The sequence below is a fragment of the Salmo salar genome, chromosome ssa16 (assembly GCF_905237065.1).
Source record: "Salmo salar chromosome ssa16, Ssal_v3.1, whole genome shotgun sequence".
Classification (NCBI taxonomy): Eukaryota; Metazoa; Chordata; class Actinopteri; order Salmoniformes; family Salmonidae; genus Salmo; species Salmo salar.
This window is the reverse complement of record NC_059457.1, coordinates 11,178,177-11,202,981: the sequence shown is the minus strand read 5'-3', so window position 1 is coordinate 11,202,981 and position 24,805 is coordinate 11,178,177. Positions and strand designations below refer to the sequence as shown.

Below are 24,805 nucleotides of genomic sequence, written 5' to 3'. Positions count from 1 at the left end.
CTAATGAAATGGTACATCCTCGGGCCCGCACCCACACTGGTTATGTGATCTCACAAACAGAGATTTCACAACAAAGCAGGCTAGAGCAGCTGTGGGGGCTTGGGTGGAGTATGAAGGCTGTAGTTCCTTGTAAGAGAACTCGGGTTAGGCTGCTAGAGTATGGCCTGAGCCCCTGGCCTTACCAGCCCTGTAAGACATACCTGCACTAGGACCTGACAGACAGTACAGCCTGATAGTGGAGGAATCAGCCAGTCTGCCACATGCCCCAACACCAGCCCCTCTGTCTGATGGAAACCCTCCAGATCTGTTCCCCGCCTTCTCTTCTGCCTTCTGCCAAGCTATCAGCTCATATTCCGTGGCGGCCGGGCTCTGGGCTGTGATAAGAATCAGAACATGTGTTTACTCATCCCTCTGTGTGATGATCAAAACAGAAGCACCTAACTATCAGTCTTCAGTGTCTGTCTGCTACCGGACTCATACTTTATCAAAGGCAGACTGGTCCCTGACTGGACCTGGATCACCCTGAGCTGAGGCGCTTTATCCATGTCAGCGAAAAGCCCCAGTCCCGGGGCTAGCAGCCTGGTGATGGTGACGTGGTGTCCCCTGAACCACTACCCGTCCCTGGGGAAGGAGGCAACCAGAGAGAAGGCCAGACGCAAGCTGCAGCCCAGGCTGAGACGCAGCCAGAGCTACAGCCCCGCAGGCCACAAGGAGGACAGCAACATACAGCAGGAGGTGGGATCTGACTGGAACCTCTGGGCTCTCACAGGGCTTCAGGAGCTTTGAGTCTCTGGAGGCTTTGTTTTGGGAAGTGAGCTTGTATGTTGGCATGTGGGTATTTGTCTGTTTATTGTGGAGCTAGCAGTATAGCCTACTACTACATCCTGGGTATTTGTCTGTTTATTGTGGAGCTAGCCGTATAGCCTACTACTGCTACTACATCCTGGGTATTTGTCTGTTTATTGTGGAGCCAGCAGTATAGCCTACTACTGCTACTACATCCTGGGTATTTGTCTGTTTATTGTGGAGCCAGCAGTATAGCCTACTACTGCTACTACATCCTGGGTATTTGTCTGTTTATTGTGGAGCTAGCAGTATAGCCTACTACTGCTATTACATCCTGGGTATTTGTCTGTTTATTGTGGAGCTAGCAGTATAGCCTACTACTGCTACTACATCCTGGGTATTTGTCTGTTTATTGTGGAGCCAGCAGTATAGCCTACTACTGCTACTACATCCTGGGTATTTGTCTGTTTATTGTGGAGCCAGCAGTATTGTGTACTACTGCTACTACAGTACATGGCTGGGTTGTGAGCTGTAACTAGAGGTTGGAGCTCAGTGTGTCTGTCCCAGATATGTCAGAGGACACGCTCGTCTCTGTTGCAATACTCAATGTTCTGCTTTTGTTTTGCCTGTAAAGCTGTTATCAACTACCAGGAGCGTGATGTTTGATTTCATGTTTGATTTCAAAACATGTGCACGCTTTAGGTTTTCTGTGTAATGTGAATCGAATGCGCTGATTCTTTTTCTGGCAAAGTATATCAACAACAGCAATGCATAAGAGAATATGTACTATCTAAAACCCACTACAGCTTTGGAAATCCTAACACCTCGGTATGGAATAGTTTTAGCATTTATCTTCTAAAACACAAGCCATCCATTGATTTCATGCATTTGAGGTGGTTTCTTTGGATGTATATGATTGCCAAACTGACTGCATACTGAGCCGGTCTGCAATCTCTTTGTACGCCTTCATCATATTTCCAACTGTGACATTGATGAGTAAATCAACGTGCAAGTTGATAACGAGCATGACTTGAAGCAGCATGTTTCTCTCATACCTGTATCTCTACAGAAGATAACGAATACTTGTGATCAGTTTACTCTGCATATGAGAAGAAAACATCCAAAATGTTTTTCGCTTAACCGGAATTCCTCTTTTTCCTTTCTCTCTGCTTGTCTGTGGCTGTGAGAAGGTAGCAGGTCTCTGGTTTCACGAAGGCAGATGATAGCTAGCTAGAGTGTTTTTTTTTAGGACTCGTGTTGGCCTCATGTTCATCTCTACTAGGCTACTGAACCATGGAACCCTGCCCAGACAGGTAAATAGGTAGTCGGCAGAAAGCCTGGCCCATTATATCAGCATGGATCCATTTCTAACATGCAGTGACTTCCCCAGCTGTCCCTGTGGAGCAACTCAACTCCTGTCGTTCTTACTCAAAATACTCAGTGTACACCATGACACGGAAGCCATTATCACCTGTGTATGTTTTTGTTTTGGCTCTGTGTATGCATGTCGTGAAAGGCATGTGGGTGTGTTCTTACGAGCGAGACCTTTTCCTAAAACTGCAGCGTGTCGCCCGTTTCACAGCCCTGAGTGGGGCTTGCGAATCAAACAAACGTGTGTCAGTTGAAGGAGAACAAATGACATTGTCAGCAGGTCAGTTTGCAAACTTATACATGGATAGCTGAATGTGTACTGCTGCGTGCATGTCCGTAGGCTCACCTGGTAGCAGCGTTTGAGCAGAGCTTGGGGAACATGACCATCCGACTCCAGGGCCTTACCACCACGGCTGAGCAGAAGGTACGGACTGGAGCCGTCAAAATGTCGGTTTCCTCAGAAATATGCCTTTCCTTGGCTGGATCGTGACGCTAACTGTGTTGCTTCATCGTGTTGTGGTATTTTAGGATTCTGAGCTGAACGACCTGAGGAAAACCGTAGAGCACATGAAGAAGCAGAACACAGCAGCCCAGGCAGCCATCGACGGTGTCATCAACCTGCCAGAGCTCACTTGCAAAGGTGATAGGCCAGGTGAGAAGTTACCTCCCACATCAACATGAAACCCAACAAGAACAGATGTATATTGGCTAGTGAGAAAAAGGGCATCTGACACCCAATCAGAATGGATTAGAATTCTATGCTGGTCCCTGTCTCACCCTCTCTCTTGTGCATCCCACAGCCTCAGCCAATGGAAGCCCCCAGTCTCAGCAGGATCTGTGTATCCGCAGACAGCACTCGTCTGACAGTGTGTCTAGCATCACCAGCGCCACCAGCCACTCCAGCGTGGGCAGCAACTTGGAGCTGGACGCCAAGAACAAAAAGACGAAGAAGAACTGGGTAGGTCCTCCACTCTCTGTCTATCTAGCTGGCTGGCTAGTTGTCTGTCTGTCACTCTATGTCTGTCTGTATATCTACATGGCTGGCTAGCTGTCTGTCGCTCTGTGTCTGTATGTCTGTTTGTCTCTGTCTGCACGTCTAATCTGTCAGATGTTCTTGCCCTTTCCTCCAATCCTTCTGTTTGTGCTCAGCCTGCTTGCGCAGGAGCAAAGGTGAATATGGTTATTGTTGTTAGTGAGCTGCTCTAGAAACTAAATTGTGAGTTGAGAATTGTGAGGTGTTCCCTTATTACACATGGCAAAACCGCAAAGAAACTGCACGCAACTACGAAAAGGTCACCTGTAATCTGTTAGTCAGGCGATACGAGCTTAGGTCAATATACTCATGCATTTTCTGCCTGTAGAAAAGAGGTGTGTGCACAGTATGTATGTTGGCTGAACACTGCCTGTACTAACCTATGAAGTCAAATTAAAATGTCTGCGTGTGTGTTCTTTTGTCCTGATATAATGCTGTTGCGTGTGCTGGAGGGAAGGTGAATGATGACTATGTACGCAGACGGTGATGATACTAGCATCTGTGTATTAGTTAGAAGTACAACCGTGGCGTACCTGACTATTTGACCACAACGGGGCAGATGACTACTGAGTTTAAATATCTAAATCTCCCCTTTAGTGGTTGAGTAGTCGTGTCAATTAGTGAGAAGTGATAACTCTTGCTCCCTAGCCTAGTGTTCATTCCTTGTTTGTAGCAGTGAGGGTATAGTTTGCGTTCAGTCTCTTTAGTGAGCTGCCTGGTGTACGGCCTATTCTATGTCCTTAAGACCTGTACATAAGTTCTTGCATTGTTCCTGTCTTAACAAAACAAATCCACCCTACCTCTATTGTGCTAAAAGTTGAAATTGTCTATGATCAGCATGCTGTGGTCTTGTCTTTCCCCTCTTGTGCTCTCCTATCGTGTGGAGGTTTATGAGGTAAGATTAACACACTAATTTCCAAAATAGACTTTTATTCCTTGATTAGCTGGAGATAGTGAAAGAGTAGAAGTTTGTAACTGTTTTGTGATTCAAAATGTATTTCTGGGCCCCTTATATGTCTGTGTGTTTTACTATGTAATCAGGTCTCTCTGTTTTCTTCTCTGACCCCATCCCCATCCTTGGCTGCAGCTGCGGAGCTCCTTCAAGCAGGCATTTGGGAAGAAGAAGTCGTCCAAGTCTGCGTCCTCCCACTCCGACGTAGAGGAGATGGCCGACTGTTCCCTGCCCTCCTCCCCCAAGCTAACTGCATATAACGGCTCCACCGCCTCAACGCCCATGATCCGGAACTCCCACTCCAACTCTCTGTGAGTACCTGGGCCCAGGCTATTAGACACTCACCTGTTTCTAAATGGGAGGTGATAGTGGATCATAATGGAGGCTCCCTGTTTTCTCATTTAATACAGTCAATTCAGGGGACTGGAAGATCACATGACCGTATTAATGATTACTACTGACTCCCATGGTGTCTGATACAGCTATCTCAACTGCTTTATATTATATATTCACTACTGTTCAAACGTTTGGGGTAACTTAGAAATGTCCTTGTTTTCCATGACAACATAGATGAAATTAGTTGCAAAATGAATAGGAAATATAGTCAAGATGTTGACATGGTTATAAATAATGATTTTTTTTGTGTCCTTCAAACTTTACTTTCGTCAAAGAAGCAATTACAGACTTGCAGACCTTTGGCATTCTAGTTGTCAATTTGTTGAGGTAATCTGAAGAGATTTCACCCCATGCTTCCTGAAGCACTTCCCACAAGTTGGATTGGCTTGATGGGCACTTCTTACGTACTATACGGTCAAGCTGCTCCCACAACAGCTCAATCGGGTTGAGATCCGGTGACTGTGCAGACCACTCCATTATAGACAGAATACCAGCTGACTGCTTCTTCCCTAAATAGTTCTTGCATGGGTTGGAGCTGTGCTTTGGGTCATTGTCCTGTTGTAGGAGGAAATTGGCTCCAATTAAAACCTGTTTGGAATAGGGGTTCCGCTAGCGGAACGTTTCCACAACATCCGGTGAAACTGCAGAGCGCGAAATTTAAAAAAAAATATTACAAATATTTAACTTTCATACATTCACAAGTGCAATACACCAAATTAAAGCCTAACTTCTTGTTAATCTAGCCACCTTGTCAGATTTCAAAAAGGCTTTACGGCGAAAGCAAACCATGCTATTATCTGAGGACAGCACCCCATGAAACAAACACATGGCAATCATAATTCAACCCGCCAGGCGCGACATAAAACTCAGAAATAACGATATAATTCATGCCTTACCTTTGAAGATCTTTTTCTGTTGGCACTCCAATATGTCCCATAAACATCATAAATGGTCCTTTTGTTCGATAAATTCCGTCGTTATATCTCCAAAATGTCAATTTATTTGGCGCGTTTTATTCAGAAAAACACCGGTTCCAACTCGCGCAACATGACTTCAAAATATCTAATAAGTTACCTGTAATCTTGATCCAAACATTTCAAACAACTTTCCTAATACAACTTTAGGTATTTTTTTAACGTAAATAATCGATAAAATTTAAGACGGGATAAACTGTGTTCAATACAGGACGAAAACAACGTGGAGCTAGCTTTCAGGTCGCGCGCCCCAACCACAACAGTACACTAGACTCGACCCTCGTTCTGAACAGACATACTTCTTCATTACTCAAAAGAAAAACATCAACCAATTTCTAAAGACTGTTGACATCCAGTGGAAGCAATAAGAACTGCAAGCAAGTGCCTTAGAAATCTAGATCCACATAGAAAACTTATTGAAAACACTGTCACCTCAAAATAAAATCCTGGATGGTTTGTCCTCGGGGTTTTGCCTGCCAAATAAGTTCTGTTATACTCACAGACATACTTTTAACAGTTATAGACACTTTAGAGTGTTTTCTATCCAAATCCACCCATTATATGCATATCCTAGCTTCTGGGCCTGAGTAGCAGGCAGTTTACTTTGGTCACACTTTTCATCCGGACGTTCGTTAAGTGCCGTCCACAGGGTATGGCATGGCGTTGCAAAGTGGAATGATAGCCTTCCTTCTTCAAGATCCCTTTTACCCTGTAAAAATCTCCCACTTTACCACCACTAAAAGACCCCCAGACCATCACATTGCCTCCACCATGCTTGACAGATGGCGTCAAGCACTCCTCCAGCATCTTTTATTTTTTTCTGCGCATCACGAATGTTCTTCTTTGTGATCCGAACACCTCAAACTTAGATTCCTCTGTCCATAACACTTTTTTCCAATCTTCCTCTGTCCAGTGTCTGTGTTCTTTTGCCCATATTAATCTTTTATTTTTATTGGCCAGTCTGAAATATGGCTTTTTCTTTGCATCTCTGCCTAGAAGGCCAGCATCCCGGAGTCGCCTCTTCACTGTTGACGTTAAGACTGGTGTTTTGTGTGTACTATTTAATGAAGCTGCCAGTTGAGGACTTGTGAGGCCTCTGTTTCTCAAACTAGACACTCTAATGTACTTGTCCTCTTGCTCAGTTGTGCACCGGGGCTTCCCACTGCTCATTATATTCTGGTTAGAGCCAGTTTGCGCTGTTCTGTGAAGGGAGTAGTACACAGCGTTGAACGAGATCTTCAGTTTCTTGGCAATTTCTCGCATGGAGTAGAACAAGAATAGACTGACGAGTTTCAGAAGAAAGTTCTTTTTTTCTGGACATTTTGAGCCAGTAATCAAACCCACAAATGCTGATGCTCCAGATACTCAACTAGTCCAAAGGCCAGTTTTATTGCTTCTTTAATCAGAATGACAGTTTCAGCTGTGCTGACATAATTGCAAAAGGGTTTTCTAATGATCAATTAGCCTTTTATGAATTCCCAAGATTATCAAGACATTTTGCAGGAGAATATAAGGCTATCTGTCCGCCAATTGAAGCTCAACAGAAGTTGGGTGATGCAACAGGACAACGACCCAAAACACAGAAGTAAATCAACAACAGAATGGCTTCAACAGAAGAAAATACGACTTCTGGAGAGTCCTGACCTCAACCCGATTGAGATGCTGTGGCATGACCTCAATAGAGCAGTTCACACCAGACATCCCAAGAATATTGCTGAACTGAAACAGTTTTGTAAAGAGGAATAGTCCAAAATTCCTCCTGACCGTTGTGCAGGTCTGATCCACAACTACAGAAAATGTTTGGTTGAGGTTATTGCTGCCAAAGGAGGGTCAACCAGTTATTAAATCCAAGGGTTCACATACTTTTTCCACCCTGCACTGTGAATGTTTACACAGTGTGTTCAATAAAGACACGAGTGTGTTATTCGTTTAAGCAGACTGTGTTTGTCTATTGTTGTGACCTAGATGCAGATCAGATCAAATGTTATGACCAATTTATGCAGAAATACAGGTATTTCCAAAGGGTTCACATACTTTTTCTTGCCACTGTATATATACAATACCAGTCAAAAGTTTTAGAACACCCACTCATTCAAGGGTTTTTCTTTATTTGTAAAATGTTCTACATTGTAGAATAATAGGGAAGACATCAAAACTATGAAATGACACATATGGAATCATGTAGTAACCAAAACAGTGTTCTACAAATCAAAATATATTTGAGATTCTTCAAAGTTGCCTTGATGACAGCTTTGCACACACTTGGCATTCTCTCAACCAGCTTCATGAGGTAGTCACCTGAAATGTATTTCAATTAACAGGTGTGCCTTGTTAAAAGTTAATTTGTGGAATTTATTTCCTTCTTTGAGCCAATCAGTTGTGTTGTGACAAGGTAAGAGTGGTATGCAGAAGATAGCCCTATGTGGTAAAAGACCAAGTCCATATTATGGCAAGAACAGCTTAATTAAGCAAAGACAAACGAGATTTCATCATTAATTTAAGACATGGAGTCTGTCAATCCAGAAAATTTGAAGTTTCTTCAAGTGCAGTCTCAAAAATCATTAAGCGCTATGATGAAACTGGCTCTCATGAGGACCGCCACAGGAAAGGAAGACCCAGAGTTACCTCTGCTGTAGAGGAAAAATTCATTAGAGTTAACTGCACCTCAGATTGCAGCCCAAACAACAAATGCTTCACAGTGTTCAAGTAGCAGACACATCTCAACATCAACTGCTCATAGGAGACTGCATGAATCAGGCCTTCGTGGTCGAATTTATGCAAAGAAACCACTATTAAAGGACACCAATAAGAAGAAGAGACTTGCTTGGGCCAAGAAACACGAGCAATGGACATTAGACTGGTAGAAATCTGTCCTTTGGTCTGATGAGTCCACATTTTAGATTTTTGGTTCCAACCGCTGTGTCTTTGTGAAACGCAGAGTAGGTGAACGGATGATCTCTTCAGGTGTGGTTTCAACCGTGAAGCATGGAGGAGGAGGCGTGATGTGTGGAGGTGCTTTGCTGGTGACACTGTCAGTGATTTATTTAGAATTCAAGGCACAGCATTCTGCAGCGACCATCCCATCTGGTTTGCGCTTAGTGGGACTGTCATTTGTTTTTCAACAGGACAATGACCCAAAACACACCTCCAGGCTGTGTAAGGGCTATTTGAACAAGAAGGAGAGTGATGGAGTGCTGCATCAGATGACCTGGCCTCCACGATCACCCGACCTCAACCCATTTGAGATGGTTTGGGATGAGTTGGGCCGCAGAGTGAAGGAAAAGCAGCCAACAAGTGCTCAGCATATGTGGGAACTCCTTCAAGACTGTTGGAAAGCATTCCCCGTGAAGCTGGTTGAGAGAATGCCAAGAGTGTGCAAAGCTGTCATCAAGGCAAAGGGTGGCTACTTTGAAGAATCTGAAATATAAAATATATTTTCATTTGTTTAACACTTTTTTGGTTACTTCATGATTCTACATGTGTTATTTCATAGTGTTGATGTCTTCACTATTATTCTACAAAAAAAGAAAAACCCTTGAATGAGTAGGTGTGTCCAAACTTTTGACTGGTACTGTATGTGTGTGTGTATATATATATATATGCGTGTTATCATTAGAGACTGCATGGCCTCATTGTTTTAGTCAATAGTTGGATGTTTGTATTGAAGCTGTTATTCTCTTGTCTGTCTGTTTGTCTGTGTCTCTAGTCCCTTTCTCTCTCCCCTGCCTGTTAGTGGGCGTGGCTGGGGCGGTAGCACTGGGGTGTTGAGGACTGGTTCTCTCGCTCGGTAATAGAGTATGAAAAATGTCTGAATAACCCACATTCACTTTATGAGCAATTCTGATGATGGCTAATCCTAACAAATGTCCTTGATGCGCCAAATGATTATTTAACCAATTAACATCAACTCGATCACTCATGCCATGTTGTGCCATTGAAAGTGGAATTCTGAGCCAATCACACACATCCTTCACAGGACTTTGATTTTGTCCTGTTTACAATTGCCTGAACCCCTATCTATCGCACAGTGATTCAGTGCCTTTGGATTAACTTGGAATACGCGACAATCATTTTTTGCAGTGACAAACAAATAATTTGTACAGCATGTTACTGAGTAAAAAATTTCAAAAAATAAAAAAGATCTTTGTAAGAAAATGAGAATTGTGCTCCATGAGGTTTCCCAGGGATGTGGACCAGCATTCTGTTTAACCCTGAAGTGACCAGACATCTGTCTCGTCTGCAGGATCTCAGAGTGCACAGACAGCGAAGCGGAGACAGTGATGGCGCTCCGCAGCGAGCTCCGAGACAAGGAGATGAAGCTGACTGACATACGCCTGGAGGCCCTCAGCTCCGCCCACCAGCTGGACCAGCTCAGGGAGTCCATGAACCGCATGCAGGTGAGGATGACTGAAACATGACCACATATGACCATTGGTATGACATGATGAGGGCCTGGAGGTTTCCCTGACCTTGTGACCTGGCATGTTCCTGGTCAAGGTTTGCATGGTCAGGGGAAAACTCCTCACCCTCGAAATGACCACGCGAACATTGGCCATCACAAAGCATGTCAAATACAAAGTGGTACGATGCTGTGAGTTATGTTTGACCTGATGTGTTCTAATCTGTCCTCAGGGCGAGATAGAGAGGCTGAAGACAGAGAACGACTGTCTGAAGATGGAGAGTCAGGGCAGCTGCAGCAGAGCAGCCTCACAAGCCTCAGTGGCCTCACCCTCAGCGGGCCAGTCACAGCATAGCCTCGCTCTAACAGAGTCCACCAGCCTCGGTAAGAGAGAGAGTGTGAGTGAGCGAGCGTACGTGCATGCGTGTGTGCGCGCCAGTGTTAGTCTTTGTGCGTGAGTACGTGCATTCACCTGTCCATGTGTGTTTGTGTGTGTGTTTGTAGTCCTGTCTGCTATAGGTAATATCTATGTCCCTGTCTCTGTAGACATGTTGTTGGAGGACAACGGGGAAGGTAGCTCACGGAAAGAAGGACGTCACGTCAAGGTGGTCGTAACTCTAGATGAGGATGCCAAGTGGAAAGAGGTACGAAACTTCTTACACTTCCAACTCACCAGAAATTACAATGGCTACCAAAAAAATGTATGCCTTTTACCTTATTTGTCCTTAATATCAGATCTTATGATGAGTTCGTCCTCATATTTTATAGGAGCGTAGACCTCGTCAGTTCCTGATTGGTTGCATTGGTGTCAGTGGGAAAACCAAATGGGATGTGCTGGATGGGGTGGTCAGACGTCTCTTTAAGGTAAATCAACAGACACTTCAAACTCAGCCTGGTAGAGGAGTGACTAGAGTGACACTTGTATCTGACATGTGATTGGTTTGTGGTCCTTTGTCTGATGTATGATTGGTCCATTGTCCTGTATCTGATGTTTGATTGGTCCCTGGTCCTGCAGGAGTACATTATCCACGTGGACCCAGTGAGCCAGCTGGGTCTAAACTCAGACAGTGTCCTTGGCTATAGCATCGGGGACATCCATCGCACACATGAGACTGACACCCCTGAACTCCTGCCCTGTGGATACCTCGTTGGAGACAGTGACACCATCTCTGTCTCTCTCAAAGGTATGGGCAAGAATGGACCTCTCGGAAGTTTGGAAAATTAGAACTATACCTCTCTCACTCGCATTGTTTTTGCTAGCAGTCAATATTTAAATAAATTTGAACCCTGTAATTAAAAACTGTCTGGATCAGTCAATAACAACACCAGTGAACCTATCCTTTAATGTACGTGTCCTGTGCTGCCCCCTGCCTGCAGGTGTGTGTGAGCACAGCCAAGACGACTTGGTGTTTGAGACGCTGATCCCCAAACCCCTGCTGCAGCGCTACGTGTCCCAGCTCCATGAGCACCGGAGGATCATCCTGTCTGGCCCCAGTGGCACCGGGAAGAGTTTCCTGGCCAGCCGATTGGCCGAACACATAGTGCTGAGGGAAGGGAGGGAGGTCACCGACGGGACCATTGCCACGTTCAACGTAGACCACAAGTCGAGCAAGGTCTGTCAAACACAATCATGATTAATAAGTTGAATGTAGGAAAGAACCTTTACCAAGGGATACTTTCTGTATGATAGTGGAGGTGCCAAAATGTAACCGATATGGAAGTATATGAGAGAGGAGATTCACAAATGGAAATGCTTATTCCCCTTACATTGCAAATTGGAACTGTTGGAGGATACAGTATTTGGAAAAGAGTGTTGCCGGTGACATATGACGTAGATAGATCAACGATCAGTGGAGCGAGGTTCGCCATCTCTGGTAGTTACTTTTTTTGCTTTTGTAGTAATACTCTACTTCTTACTAAGATGTCTAACGTTTACAAACCCAGCAGGTTTGGCCTGCTCCAGTTGTAATAGGTTTATACATTGTGCGTGGCTTTTAAACTGTATTTTTGTTTACAACATTTGCTAACATAGGTACACATATAAACCATGGTATAGAAGGATGTACAGCGGCTTGTGAAAGTATTCATCCCCCTTGGCATTTTTCCTATTTTGTTGCCTTACAACCTGGAATTAAAATGGATTTGTTGGGGGTTTTGTATCATTTGATTTACACAACATGCGTACCACTTTGAAGATGAAAAATATTTGTTATTGTGAAACTGCAAAACTGCTACAGCTCCTTTAAGTTGGATGGGTTCCGCTGGTGTACAGCAATCTTTAAGTCATACCACAGATTTTCAATTGGATTGAGGTCTGGGCTTTGACTAGGCCATTCCAAGACATTTAAATGTTTCCCCTTATTAAACCACTTGAGTATTGCTTTAGCAGTATGCTTAGGGTCATTGTCCTGTTGGAAGGTGAACATCCGGCCCAGTCTCAAATCTCTGGAAGAATGAAACAGGTTTCCCTCAAGAATTTCCATGTATTTAGAGTAGAGGTCGACCGATTATGATTTTTTTTACCGATTAATCGGACGCTTTTTTTAAGAATTTATTTATTTGTAATAATGACAATTACAACAATACTGAATGAACACTAATTTGAACTTAATATAATACATCAATAAAATCTATTTAGACTCAAATAAATAATGAAACATGTTCAATTTGGTTTAAATAATGCAAAAACAAAGTGTTGGAGAAGAAAGTAAAAGTGCAATATGTGCCATGTAAAAAAGCTAACGTTTAAGTTCCTTGCTCAAAACATGAGAACATATGAAAGCTGGTGGTTCCTTTTAACATGAGTCTTCAATATTCCCAGGTAAGAAGTTTTAGGTTGTAGTTATTATAGGAATTATAGGACATACATTATAGGACCACACGCTCTTCCTATTGTTGTTCAAATAATTTGTTATAATAGTTTATTAGTTTAGCCTATGATAATCTTTTGTCTTCAGCATCCTAAATAATGAACCTAGAAGAAAAAAGGGAAACCTGGATATGGTATTCCTATCCATTGCGCCATGACATTTTGATGGGTGCAATGGGAAAACAAGTCTATGTAAACATCAAACATGCTTATATGTTACTAAGAACACTGTGATAAAAACTCAGAGTAATGAACCATTTATTCGGCACAATTTGGGAAATGGGTGCAATTGCGGCCCACATTTCGGGGCGTTCCTGCTTGTTGGCATTCCTCCATCTGCAGGAACCCCTCTTTATACTTCTATTGGTACATTTTTTGTTAGGACAGACGGAAGGCGGGGAGCTCCGGTAAGGTAGATGGCTGTAATGCACAATAACGTTGGATGCCAGCAGCCCATCAACCCCGCAGAAGGAGTGGCGGGGGTGACAACGGTAGCTAGCTAGCTAGCCGTACACCGGTAGACAGTGTCCTTCACCCCTGCCTTTCGGGCAATGTTTTCCAGCAGTTCTCTTAACGGCGGCGAGGACAGGTGTTCGGCAGGCGGGAGAAAAGGACACTGTCTGCTAGCTTAGCCAGCTAGTCCTAAGGAGGACTCTGGTACACAGCGGGCGGGAGCCGGGGGCGACACTGTGTGCTATCTAACTAGTAAGCGTTCATGCAGGAACCAATGGGATGCTCGAGGGGAGGCGTTCTTGCAGATGCAGGAATGCCCACATGCAGGAACGCCCCAAATTGCGGGCTGCATTTGCACACTATTGGAATTTCATGAAAGTCCCAAAGGGTTCACAAAGCTTCGGTTTCCCATCACCACAGCCAGCCATGTGGAAGATTGGAGGACACACAGGGCACCAAAGTTCCAGCAGACTGACTCGGTGATTTGTGACTCAACTGCAACCCCTCTATAGATGAAATGCTTAATATGTCATTAGTAATATACTGTGGTATTTTAGAGGCTGTATGGGGAATCATTTTGTGGTTAATGTGGAAATGATTAACTGTACTGTCTTTGTAAACTCTTCTCTCTGGTGCCCAGGAGCTGCGTCAGTACCTGTCTAACCTGGCTGACCATTGCAACAGTACGAGTCATGGGGTGGACATGCCCCTGGTGGTAATACTGGACAACCTGCACAATGTCAGCTCTCTAGGAGAGGTCTTCAATGGCCTGCTCAGCTGCAACCACCACCAATGGTCAGTATGCGCGCACACACACACACACATACACACAGAGAGAGAGACTCACACACGCAGAGACACACAGGCGCACACACACACACACACAGGCTCACATACGGGCATGCACACAGGTGCACACACTCACACAGTGTTTATTTGCTTGTTCTTAATCTTAAATGTATTGCCTTGTTTGTTCCCAGTCCTTATATCATTGGAACAATGAACCAGGCTACATCATCCACTCCCAACCTGCAGCTTCATCATAACTTCAGGTACATCATATCTATAATGTTGTATGTGTTACTGTCTTGTTTTCAGTTACAAGATAATGTTATTTGATGTCATCTGTATTCTGAAATGTAAAATGTAATTGCTATGTCATGTAGCCGCCACAAGAGGGCAGTATTTAAACATTGATATGTCCTCTGCCTAACCCTCGTTTGAGGAGGTCTGTTTGAACAGTAACTGATCACCCTCTCTGCTGTTGTCTGTTTCCTGTGTGTGTCCTCTCTAGGTGGGTGCTGTGTGCCAACCACACTGAGCCAGTGAAGGGCTTCCTGGGTCGGTTCCTGAGGAGGAGGCTGATGGAGACGGAGATTAGCAGCCGGCAGCGAAACGCTGAGCTGGTGAGGATCATCGAGTGGATCCCTACTGTCTGGCATCACCTCAACCGCTTCCTAGAGTCTCACAGCTCCTCGGACGTCACCATCGGTAAGATTCACAGGAAATCACATTCATCTTCTTCTTTTCTCCTTTTGCTATTACATTATCTGGCCATGTTTTTTTACATTATAATTTAAGAAATATATGAATAGACTGTACTTGAATGAACACATACTTCTCAATTGTATATTTGAGATTTGTCAATAAAGAAAATATATAAGGGACAAGATTGAAGGGTTCTATGGAATGAAAGGGATGTTTTGTTGACGTTTGTCTGTCTCTTCCTCCCAGGGCCTCGCCTCTTCCTGTCTTGTCCCATGGATGTGGAGGGATCCAGAGTGTGGTTCACAGATCTGTGGAACTATTCCATCATTCCCTACATGTTGGAGGCTGTCCGAGAGGGGCTGCAGGTACAATGACATAACGTTTGAAATGTGGCATCAATTTGCATTTGTAGTAGCGCTAGCCCTTTTAATAATGGTTTGTAAACTAACGTACGGACACAGAGAGATACTACATAGAGTATACATTGAGTACGTACAGTGCCTTCAGAAAGTATTTACACCTCTTGACTTTTTCCACATTTTGTTGTGTTACAGCCTGAATTTAAAATGGATTAAATGTAAATGTTTTTGTCATTGGTCTACACACAATACCCCATTATGTTTTTCAAAATGCTTACAAATTAATAAAAAAATTAAAAGCTGAAATGTTATCTGTAAGGTCCCTCAGTTGAGCAGTGAATTTCAAACACAGATTCAACCACGAAAACCAGGGAGGTGTCACAAGTGTCGTCAGGAATGGACCAAGGCGCAGCGGGTTGCGTGCTCATCATTGTTATTTATTTAGTGAACACGAAAAAAACAAAGAAACACGACAGTACAACAGTCTTGCAGGCTATACTAAAAACAATGCAAAAACAACTACCCACAAAACCCAAACCAAACACACACCTAATTATAGGACTCTCAATCAGAGGCAACTAGAAACACCTGCCTCCAATTGAGAGTCCAACACCCAAACTTAAACATAGAAAAACTAAACTAGACAGAACGTAGAAATACATACAAAAACACAAACCCTCTGCCACGTCCTGACCAAAACTAATACAATTACTCCCTCTGCTGGTCAGGACGTGACAGGAGGTTTTCCAATCCCTCACAAAGAAGGACACCTATTGGTAGATAAAACAAATATATATAAAGAAGGCATTGAATATCCCTTTGAGCATGGTGAAGTTATTAATTACACTTTGGATGGTGTATCAATACACCCAGGCACTACAAAGATACAGGCGTCCTTCCTAACTCAGTTGCCGGAGAGGAAGGAAACCACTCAGGGATTTCACCATGAGGCCAATGGTGACTTTAAAACAGTTACAGAGTTTAATGGCTGTGATGGGAGAAAACTGAGGATGGATCAAAAACACTGTATTTACTCCACAAGACTAACCTAAATGACAGTGAAAAGAAGGAAGCCTGTACAGAATCAAATATTCTAAAACATACATCCTGTTTGCAACAAGGCACTAAAGTAATACTGCAAAAAATGTTCCAAAGGAATGAACTTATTTTCCTGAATACGAAGGTAAAGTTTTTTTCTTCATTTTTGTACATTTACCCCCTTTTTCTCCCCAATTTCGTAATATCCAATTGGTAGTTACATCGGTTGTCCCATCACTGCAACTCCCCTAAAGACTCGGGAGGAAACTCCCTACAAATCCTAGAGGAAAAACCTGTTTCAGTTTACTTTCCATCAGACAATGGGAGATTAATTCAACTTTCAGCAGGACAATAACCTAAAACACAAGGCTAAACTGGAGTTGCTTACCAAGAAGAAGGTGAATGTTCCTGAGTGGCCGAGTTACAGTTTTGACTTAAATCTGCTTGACAATCTATGGCATGACCTGAAAATGGTTGTCTAGCAATGATCAACAACCAATTTGACAGAGTTTGAAGAATTTATAAAATAATAATGGGCAAATGTTGCATAATCCAGGTGTGGAAAGCTCTTAGAGACTTACCCAGAAAGACTCACAGCTGTAATCACTGCCAAAGGTGATTCTAACATATATTGACTCAGGGGGTTGAATACTTATATAATCAAGATATATTACTGTTTTATTTTTTTTTAAATTACAAATGTTCAGATTTTTCTTCCACTTTGACATTACGGAGTATTTTGTGTAGATTGCTGTCAAAAACTGACAATGAAATCCATTTTAATCCCACTTTGTAACACAACAAAAAAGTTAAGGGTTGTGAATACTTTCTGAAGGCACTGTTTATAATAAGCTGACGCACACTTACTGTTTTTAATGAAAACCGCTGAGCAGTTATTATGATTCTGTCCGTCTTTCAGATGTATGGGAGGAGAGCTCCGTGGGAGGATCCAGCACGGTGGGTGATGGAGAGCTACCCCTGGGCAGCCAGCCCCCTGCAGCACGAATGGCCCCAGCTGCTGCAGCTCCGGCCAGAGGACGTAGGCTTCGATGGATACTCCATCTCCAAAGATGGCTGTCCCAGAAAACAGCTTCCCCAGGGATGCACAGACGGAGACCCCCTGGTACGTTGATATAAGGCTTACACCTCCTGTTAACTTTTCTGACAATCTTTAACTCAAATATTGGTTGGATTTGGAAATAATCATGAAGGTATGTTTGGTATGGCATTACACAATAATCCTGTATGTGATGATAGTCTGTATGAACAAAGGTTTGACTTGATATTTGTATCCAAGAGCATACTCTTTAAAAGCACCTTATTGAAAGACTATCTATGGCTTTATGTTTAGCATGAGTGTCTGTATGTAGGCGACAACCTATCTGACCTCTGACCTCTATAAATCTCCACAGATGAACATGCTGATGAGGTTAAAGGAGGCAGCCCACTGCTCCGGCAGCACTCAGATTTACGACAGCGACTCCAACAGCAACCAGGATCCCCATGAAGACAACATGCTGGACTCACCACTGGAGTACACACTATGAGTCTCCCTCTGTCAGCTAGTACTCACTCTGGGACACATCCTAAATGAACATACCTTTTGTGTTAATCATCCATTGATATGAGGTTCAATGTTCGGTTATGTATTTCAAGTTAGAATTTGACCTCTGCGATTTCATGTCTTTAGGCAGTCAGAGCATCTTATATACCAGTTGGAACTCACTATTTACACTGTGTACTGATACATAATAGAATAAATAGATTTACTGGGTGCAGGTAACCCGAGATGAAAAACCCAGTCGAAGTTCAATAACCTGAATAATTTCAACTCGGTATTTGTACTGTTTTCAGTGTTTATTAGGAGTCTGTTTACAGTCCCAGACAAAGACACTCAGCCATATAAATGAATGACGTAGTTTATGAGACATCAAACCAGTTGCCTTGACTGTGACCTAACCTAGGCTATAGCTATGTGATCCAAACTGAGTAGAAAAAAAACTATACATACATTCACTCAGCTTCACAGAGCTTGACCTGTGTGCATTTTCTTAGTGAAGAGACATCTTTTTGGTGCTTAACTTTCAAATGATGCCTTGCTACCTTTATAACAACGGTGGTCACATGCATTGACAATGCCTTTGATATACTTGATTTCTATAAGAGGCGGTGCAGAGTTTAGGGGATGCTAACTTGCTCATACTTTGATGAAAATGATTCCACATCGTTTATGTGCAGCTAGCTGGTAGCAAAAAGGTCTAGGCTTTTGTTATGGATATCTTGAAATCAGTGATACTTTTAGGATTTTTGGTGCTCTCCTGAGGAAGATGAGAACTTTACACCTCATGAGTGTTTCAAACAGTATCCCAAAAGCCCTCATTTGTCTTTTGTTCAGCTCCAGACAGAGCTCCATCCCTGCATGAAATGTTCCAACACAGTGTTTCCCTATATAGAGGCACATTGGACATGTAGACCCACATCTGAAAGGTCTCTGGCTAGAAAAGATCAGAGCGACTACATGGCTTTGAGACGGAGGTTGGCGTGTCTAGTCGCTCACTCTGAAGAATTTGCGCTGGTTCCATTCGCGTCCAGTGTTAATGGGATCCTCGGTGTTGCTGTATCGGAGTAACTAGGCTTTATTCCCTCATAAGATGGAGTATTCTCAGAGCAGCTTACTCTACTAAGAGGTACCACTTTGGTTGCTCCCCCTCAGAATGTCCACTTTATCTGTCAGTGCTGTTGCTATTCATCCCATGAGTGTTCTTAGTAACACATTATTTGCAACATTCATTTGGAACTTTCGACTGAAACCAAAACAGTTTACTTGTATTTTTAAGTATTGTCAAGATTTGTATTGCAGGTACATTGATCTGTGAATATTTTGCAAGGTTTGAATTTTCACTACCACATCTTACTGGACTGTAAAGGGTGGTGCAAGCACAAATCGAAATGGTTGTTTGTCTTTTCTTGGTCCCACACAGTTAGGATGTTGGAATGATGTGAAAGGTAGGCTGTTGAATCTAGTGGTTGATAATTGTTGAATTCTTTGATATGTGAATTTTGTTTATGCACATTTTTATTTTGTAATGTGAAGATGTAAATATTTTATCTGAATCCCACGTTTTCAAAACATTTCCTATACATCTTTTACTGAACTACAGAGTAATGTGTGTAGGCCTATAGTTAGGATTCCTCCATAGGTTGCTCCTTTTTCTATAAGAGTGAAAAACTATGAGACTGTGAGAATAAATCTGGTCACAATACTGTACTTTCCATCTTTCATCTTTTTTATTCATAGAGAAATCAATAAACCAGTGTTTATTTATTAAGTTGTTTTAAATGGTCAAAGTTTTATTTGACCTCACGTGGTTTTAAATATTGTTCAGCAATGTTCTGTGTGTTGAACTCTGTTCATTTGTCTCAATTCAGTAGCATTGTTGGAAATAATGCAATGGTCTGTTATTATTTAGGCTACCTATGTGACTGACGTCCTGGTGTATAGCCCTATACTGGGGCGGCAGGTAGCCTAGTGGTTAGAGCGTTGGACTAACTGTCATTTCTAAGACAATAGAAGACACTGCACTCTCTCATACTGACCTCTGTCTTTCTTATGAGAAGAAAAGCAAAAAAGCAGTGGCAGACCTTATCAATCATTGTTTACTTGTTATAGTGGGAATATAATGAAACTATTTAAGTGTTATTCTGATTGTTGTACCATTGTCAAGAAAGCAGCAGTTGTTCTTTACATTTTAGTTCTATTTGAAAAAAATACTCTCAAAGTACAACATTTAAACAAAGCATACAAATAATATATTTATTTTTAAGTTATAGATTTAACATCTACATAGATTAAAAGCAATGCATCTAATATAAGCATTTAAGTCAGGTATAATCCTCTTGGTATAAAAATGGCCCTTACAAAATATGGTACAAATAGCAAAAGCTGCAAGAATACATCTAATTTACTAAGTGTATCCCTTAATAAGTACTGAAATATCTACCACAACCAATATGGCCCCTACATTTACGTATAGGCCAGGTGAATTGGTAATATTACGGACAAATAATATGCTCAAATCAAAGGATGAGGGGATCTAATTTGAGTAATAATGTCTATATACAATATATGCAACAATATATGTGATCAAACAACTTTATACAAGCATAATGTATGTATTATTCATAATTAAGACACTGTGATCTCTTCCTCCTCTGATTCTGAGAAGTCGGAGTGCTTGCTGGAGTTGCAAGGCGAAGAGAGGTGCGACTCCACACTGTTCAAAAGTTCGCGCTCTGACGGAGAGCGGCAGAAGGCCGCGCGCGGGCTGAACGCGTCTACCTCCTCCTCGCAAGACTTCTTCCCGACGTCACTGAGGTCCGGGTGGGGGTTCATCTTAGTTGGAAGGGTTTGCTCCCGGCAACCTCCGGACGACAACAACTCCCTCTCTTTGCAATTGCGCCATTTCATTCTTCGGTTTTGGAACCAGATTTTCACCTTGAAAAATACATGAAATATTATAAGGCTATCTAGTCATGGTTTATTCTAATAAAGATATTAGAACATGCCAGTAATCAAACTATACATAAAATGAATATTTTACATTGATGTGGGTCTATTGGTCTTATTCACTTAGGCTACTGGTTGTTTTTGTATTTTTGTTTTATTCGTTTTTACCTGTGAGTCTTTAAGCCCAAGTTTTGCTGCCAGCTTCTTTCTGTCTGGTTTGCTGATGTATTTCTGTTTCTGAAACATTTTCTCCAGGGCTTTGCGCTGGACATCAGAGAACACTGCCCGTCGTAGCATCCCCCTCCTGGGCTTTCCTCTTGCAGCCAGCGGCCATGAAAATGTACCGGGGATAGGAACCACTGAAGAGGATGCTAAAAGTAAAGAAAAAAACATACCATTAGCTTTGCGTCGTGTCATTCCAGGAAATGCACACATAGGCTAACAAAGTAGCCTTGCTTAACAAAGTAGCCTAGCCTTATTTTCTTTTCAGGGAGTGGGTGGAGGGGATAAACGTGCATAAAAGCGAATTCTTTCGTAGTCTAAAGCGAAGTCTCTCGAAGTCTATAAATATTGACGGGTGTTTTGTTCTTAAGTTCTTAAATGCAGTCCGTCTGAATGAATTGGCACGAAGCAGCTAATTAGCACATTGCTTGGTCCCTTATAGCATTGGTATGGTAAAATGGCAGAGTATCCCTTTCGAAAGTCCCAATGAAAGATAGAGGGGCTGATGAAGCGTGAACGGTAATTGTGTAGTAATGAACTAACTGAAAAAGGCTTAGGACAGGACACTAAAGCCATATATTACTGCCACAAAAGAGATTTATACTTTCAAACTAAACACAACCGCATGGCTAGATCATCTGGCCCCGGTTTCCCAATAGCGATTCTAATGGCTTACCCTCTAATAAAGCACTAGCCTAAATCACAGATTTGGCACATAATTGCGCACATGTTACACATCATGAAATATATTGAGGCAGATATTTACATAGCCTAGGATACAGTAGCCCACAATTAGCAAAATATAACTAAATAGATTGAACATGATATTGATTTCAAAACTCAACGATTGAAAAATATAGGCCTAGGTAGCCTACTGTTTTATATTTGAATGCACTCCCCTCTGTTTTCATTTTACGTCTATTTTTATCCTACGCGTGTTTGTAACAACTGAAAAGACATTGGCTAATTTGTATTTGTAGGCTACTTCGTTCTGAAATTATCGGTGGTCACAGAGAGACAGATACTGTAGGGCCTACACATCTTGATATGTTTAGTGGGAATCCTCTGTGTATGAAGTGACGCGGAAGGGCAAAAGCATCTAAAGCCGCTGTTAGCTGTTCTACATGGTCTGAGGCAGTCGGTAAATAACGAGCGTTTTCAATTGCAACTTTAGTAGGCCTATAACGATGGTTTTGGGAAACAGCTCAGATATTTAGGGCTCTATTCAATCTGTATCGCTGAAGCATTGCCGATTGCGCCATATAAGCTACATTTAAAAGTCATTTCCTATTGAACCGACATATGCAGCTTTTACCGTGAATGCTGTCTCAGCCAACACGGGAACATAGCCTTTACATTTCAATCACGCTGTAACGCTGAACTTCTGTGATACGGATTGAATAGACCCCTTAGCGATGCTCCTACAAAAGTTCTAACGATGAACTAACTTAAGCCTTAAAAATGCTTTTAGGAAATTGGGTCCAGGAGAGTAGCCTACTGATGGTTGGGCCTTATTTGTGTCCCATCATTTTCATTAAATTAACACAAAAAGCTATTTATAAGGCTGAAGTTGTTTTATTGCTCTCAAAAGAAGCCGCCTTAACCCATATCTGTACCTTATAGCGTAGCCATTTTAGATTCTTCTTATCACTATCTTTATTGTTGGCTATTCAAAAGCCAAAGCATGTGTGAATTCACTATAGCTGTGTGGTAAATAATACACGTATTCTTAATCTTGAAATATATATAACACCTAGCATTGTAGCATTAGCTAGCCCGTCATTATATTTTAATTACATTACTCCAGGATCCTGTGCCATTTATTGTTTGCTAACTTTAGATTTCTCACAACAGCACTATGCATAAACATGCATAACACGCTATGTGGTCTTGTGAGAATATTGAAATAGTGAATAGCCTCTAATGGGGAATTAGTCCATGACTGGTAAATGCCTATCAACAGCATGTTTAAGTCAAGTGTGGCTTCCCGGAGGGAGCTGACCAATTGGTCATGGTGCTGAAAGCTTTGTGAGTTATCAGTAGCTAAGTTCACTGGCTCGGTGGGAAAAAGAAGCAATGAAGAGACGCCAGCAGCTTCCTTGTGAGAGGGGATCCGCCTCAAATTTAGACCATGACAATTGCGGCTAATTTGTAGATTAGGGGGACTGATGCAAAATGTCAGCACTGCTAAATAGGGCATCAAATTGGCGAGACTGATTCCACGACGTTCTACGGCTCCCAACCTCTGAACTAATGATTGTATACCCCCTTAGGTTCAACTAATAAAGGCAGATTGTTATTAGGTTCAACAACATCAGCTGAATACATGGGCATGACAGGGTTAAGTGGATTTACCTGGAAAATATGACGCTCTGATGAAGGGATGAAACGAACAGTCAAAATATGGCAGAGGGAAGGCTTTTGCGTGCATGGCATGATGCATTAAACGTGGAGAGGATGCTGTGATTCAAAATGAAAGAAACATTTACATTAATTGGCTGTCATTTCGTTTCGTTAAATCATATAGACCAAATATACATAATCTCCATGCATTTGCATAAATTCAAAGCAGCACGCCTGTTTGTAGGCTAAATTCACTCTAACCATTTTTACATTAGCCTATACTTTCGCAATAATCTCACCGTTTCTCGTTGATGGTGCTAGGATGGCATTAACTCCAAACTTCAGATAGTTAGGGTCGTGGTTGACGGAGAGTGCGGTCTGAGGAGAACCCGTTCTTGTCTGTGCTAAAGTGGAGATGACAGCTTGGTGAGTGTGATGACTGCAGGTCAGCGTGGTGGCTCCTGATGCCAGGGGAGACACGCTGGGTAAGGGAATCGTCCGATGGAAGTAGCTCACTGGCCGACTGATCCGCAACAGGTCCTCCACCAAAAAGCTCGAGTGGGCGGGGAAAGCTGAATGCAAGGACTGGGGCAGCGAGAGAGTCGCCGGCGGTCGAAGTAGACTGGGGCATATAGCGGGAGGCGCAAGTGCACTAGGGAACATCATTGCTCAGTTTGGATGGGTAAAGGAAAAGTAATTGTAAAGAGCTCTTTCTCACTAAAGGAGTTTCCCTCGACTATAGGATCCAAGTGGAAAGACTCACAGTTCTCTTCTGGCCCTTCCCTTTAGAAGAAGGGTTTTATAGTGGACCTTTACCAAAGCCCTTTCGAAACTGACAGCCTGACAATGAAGTTCAACAAAGTTCTCGACGTGAATTTCTTTCAGGGGAAATTCAGTGCCTCCTGATTGGTCCGAATAAACAATTTATGATTGGATTAGACTTCATAAGCAAAGACTAGACAATGTCATTTAACAAAGGAAGTGTAGTCATCCGTTTTACATATACTAACCACTCTGGTATAACTTTCACTGTGATAATGGTGGCAGCACACACAAACTAATAAAAAAATGTTATTTTTAAAGGACTCCAAACAACGTTAGTCTGTGAATAGGGGGTTTATAAAAAATGATCTATTCAATTAATTTGAGCACCTAACTGCATAATGTCGTTAGTTTCAGACTTGTTAGAGGAACTATGATAATATAGTGATTCCCTCATTTCTATTAGGATGCGTTGCAATGTGAGACAATTTACATGACCACAAAAGTTGATTGTAAAATGCCATAATTGTAAATATTATCCGCATTCACTTGTATTCAAAATATTGTTGTAGTTAGGCTATTGTTTTATTATTAGGGTATTATTGTTATTATTATTATGGTATGATGATAATGATCATAATTATTATTGTTTTTGTGATGATTATTGTCAGCCTACTGTATTATAATTTTTTTGTATGACCTTTTTCTCTCGTTTAAAAAAATTATTGTAACATATTCAGTAGGATATTATGAGCACAATAGGTTTTGTCATATGTACCAATCAGTTTTTCTCATTGGAAATCAGACAGGTTTCATATCCGAGCATTTTAACTGGTGCGTTAATAAAAACTGG

General features: G+C 42.2%; 2 protein-coding genes across 2 annotated transcripts in view; one reads left to right on the top strand and one right to left on the bottom strand.

Moving 5' to 3' along the window:
• Positions 1-19,447, top strand: part of LOC106573239 (neuron navigator 2-like) — a 100,983-nt gene extending 81,536 nt beyond the window's left edge. The window contains 16 exon segments of the mRNA XM_014148126.2: positions 2,498-2,581; positions 2,686-2,809; positions 2,958-3,115; positions 4,278-4,453; positions 9,756-9,909; positions 10,145-10,295; positions 10,458-10,555; positions 10,680-10,775; positions 10,927-11,095; positions 11,289-11,524; positions 13,874-14,028; positions 14,214-14,285; positions 14,528-14,724; positions 14,968-15,086; positions 17,038-17,241; positions 17,531-19,447. Of these exon segments, the coding sequence (XP_014003601.2) occupies positions 2,498-2,581; positions 2,686-2,809; positions 2,958-3,115; positions 4,278-4,453; positions 9,756-9,909; positions 10,145-10,295; positions 10,458-10,555; positions 10,680-10,775; positions 10,927-11,095; positions 11,289-11,524; positions 13,874-14,028; positions 14,214-14,285; positions 14,528-14,724; positions 14,968-15,086; positions 17,038-17,241; positions 17,531-17,665 (2,328 nt within the window). The 3' untranslated portion in view covers positions 17,666-19,447.
• A 458-nt stretch (positions 19,448-19,905) lies between these two features.
• LOC106573241 (homeobox protein DBX1-B) lies at positions 19,906-24,021 on the bottom strand. Its single transcript, XM_014148127.1, has 4 exons — positions 23,490-24,021; positions 23,203-23,307; positions 20,794-20,996; positions 19,906-20,613 (listed from the first exon to the last, which is right to left on the bottom strand). The coding sequence occupies exons 1-4, from the start codon at positions 23,854-23,856 to the stop codon at positions 20,305-20,307; spliced, it is 984 nt and encodes a 327-aa protein (XP_014003602.1). The 5' UTR covers positions 23,857-24,021; the 3' UTR covers positions 19,906-20,304.
• Positions 24,022-24,805: the final 784 nt, after the last annotated feature.

Bases quoted from the DNA above. Each gene is read 5' to 3' on its own strand.
- LOC106573241 (XM_014148127.1), bottom strand. From the start codon at position 23,856: ATGATGTTCCCTAGTGCACTTGCGCCTCCCGCTATATGCCCCAGTCTA. The intron at 23,308-23,489 runs GTGAGATTATTG...TTTGAATCACAG, and splicing joins AGCACCATCAACGAGAAACG to CATCCTCTCCACGTTTAATG. The intron at 20,997-23,202 runs GTAAATCCACTT...CTTTACTTTTAG, and splicing joins CAGAGCGTCATATTTTCCAG to CATCCTCTTCAGTGGTTCCT.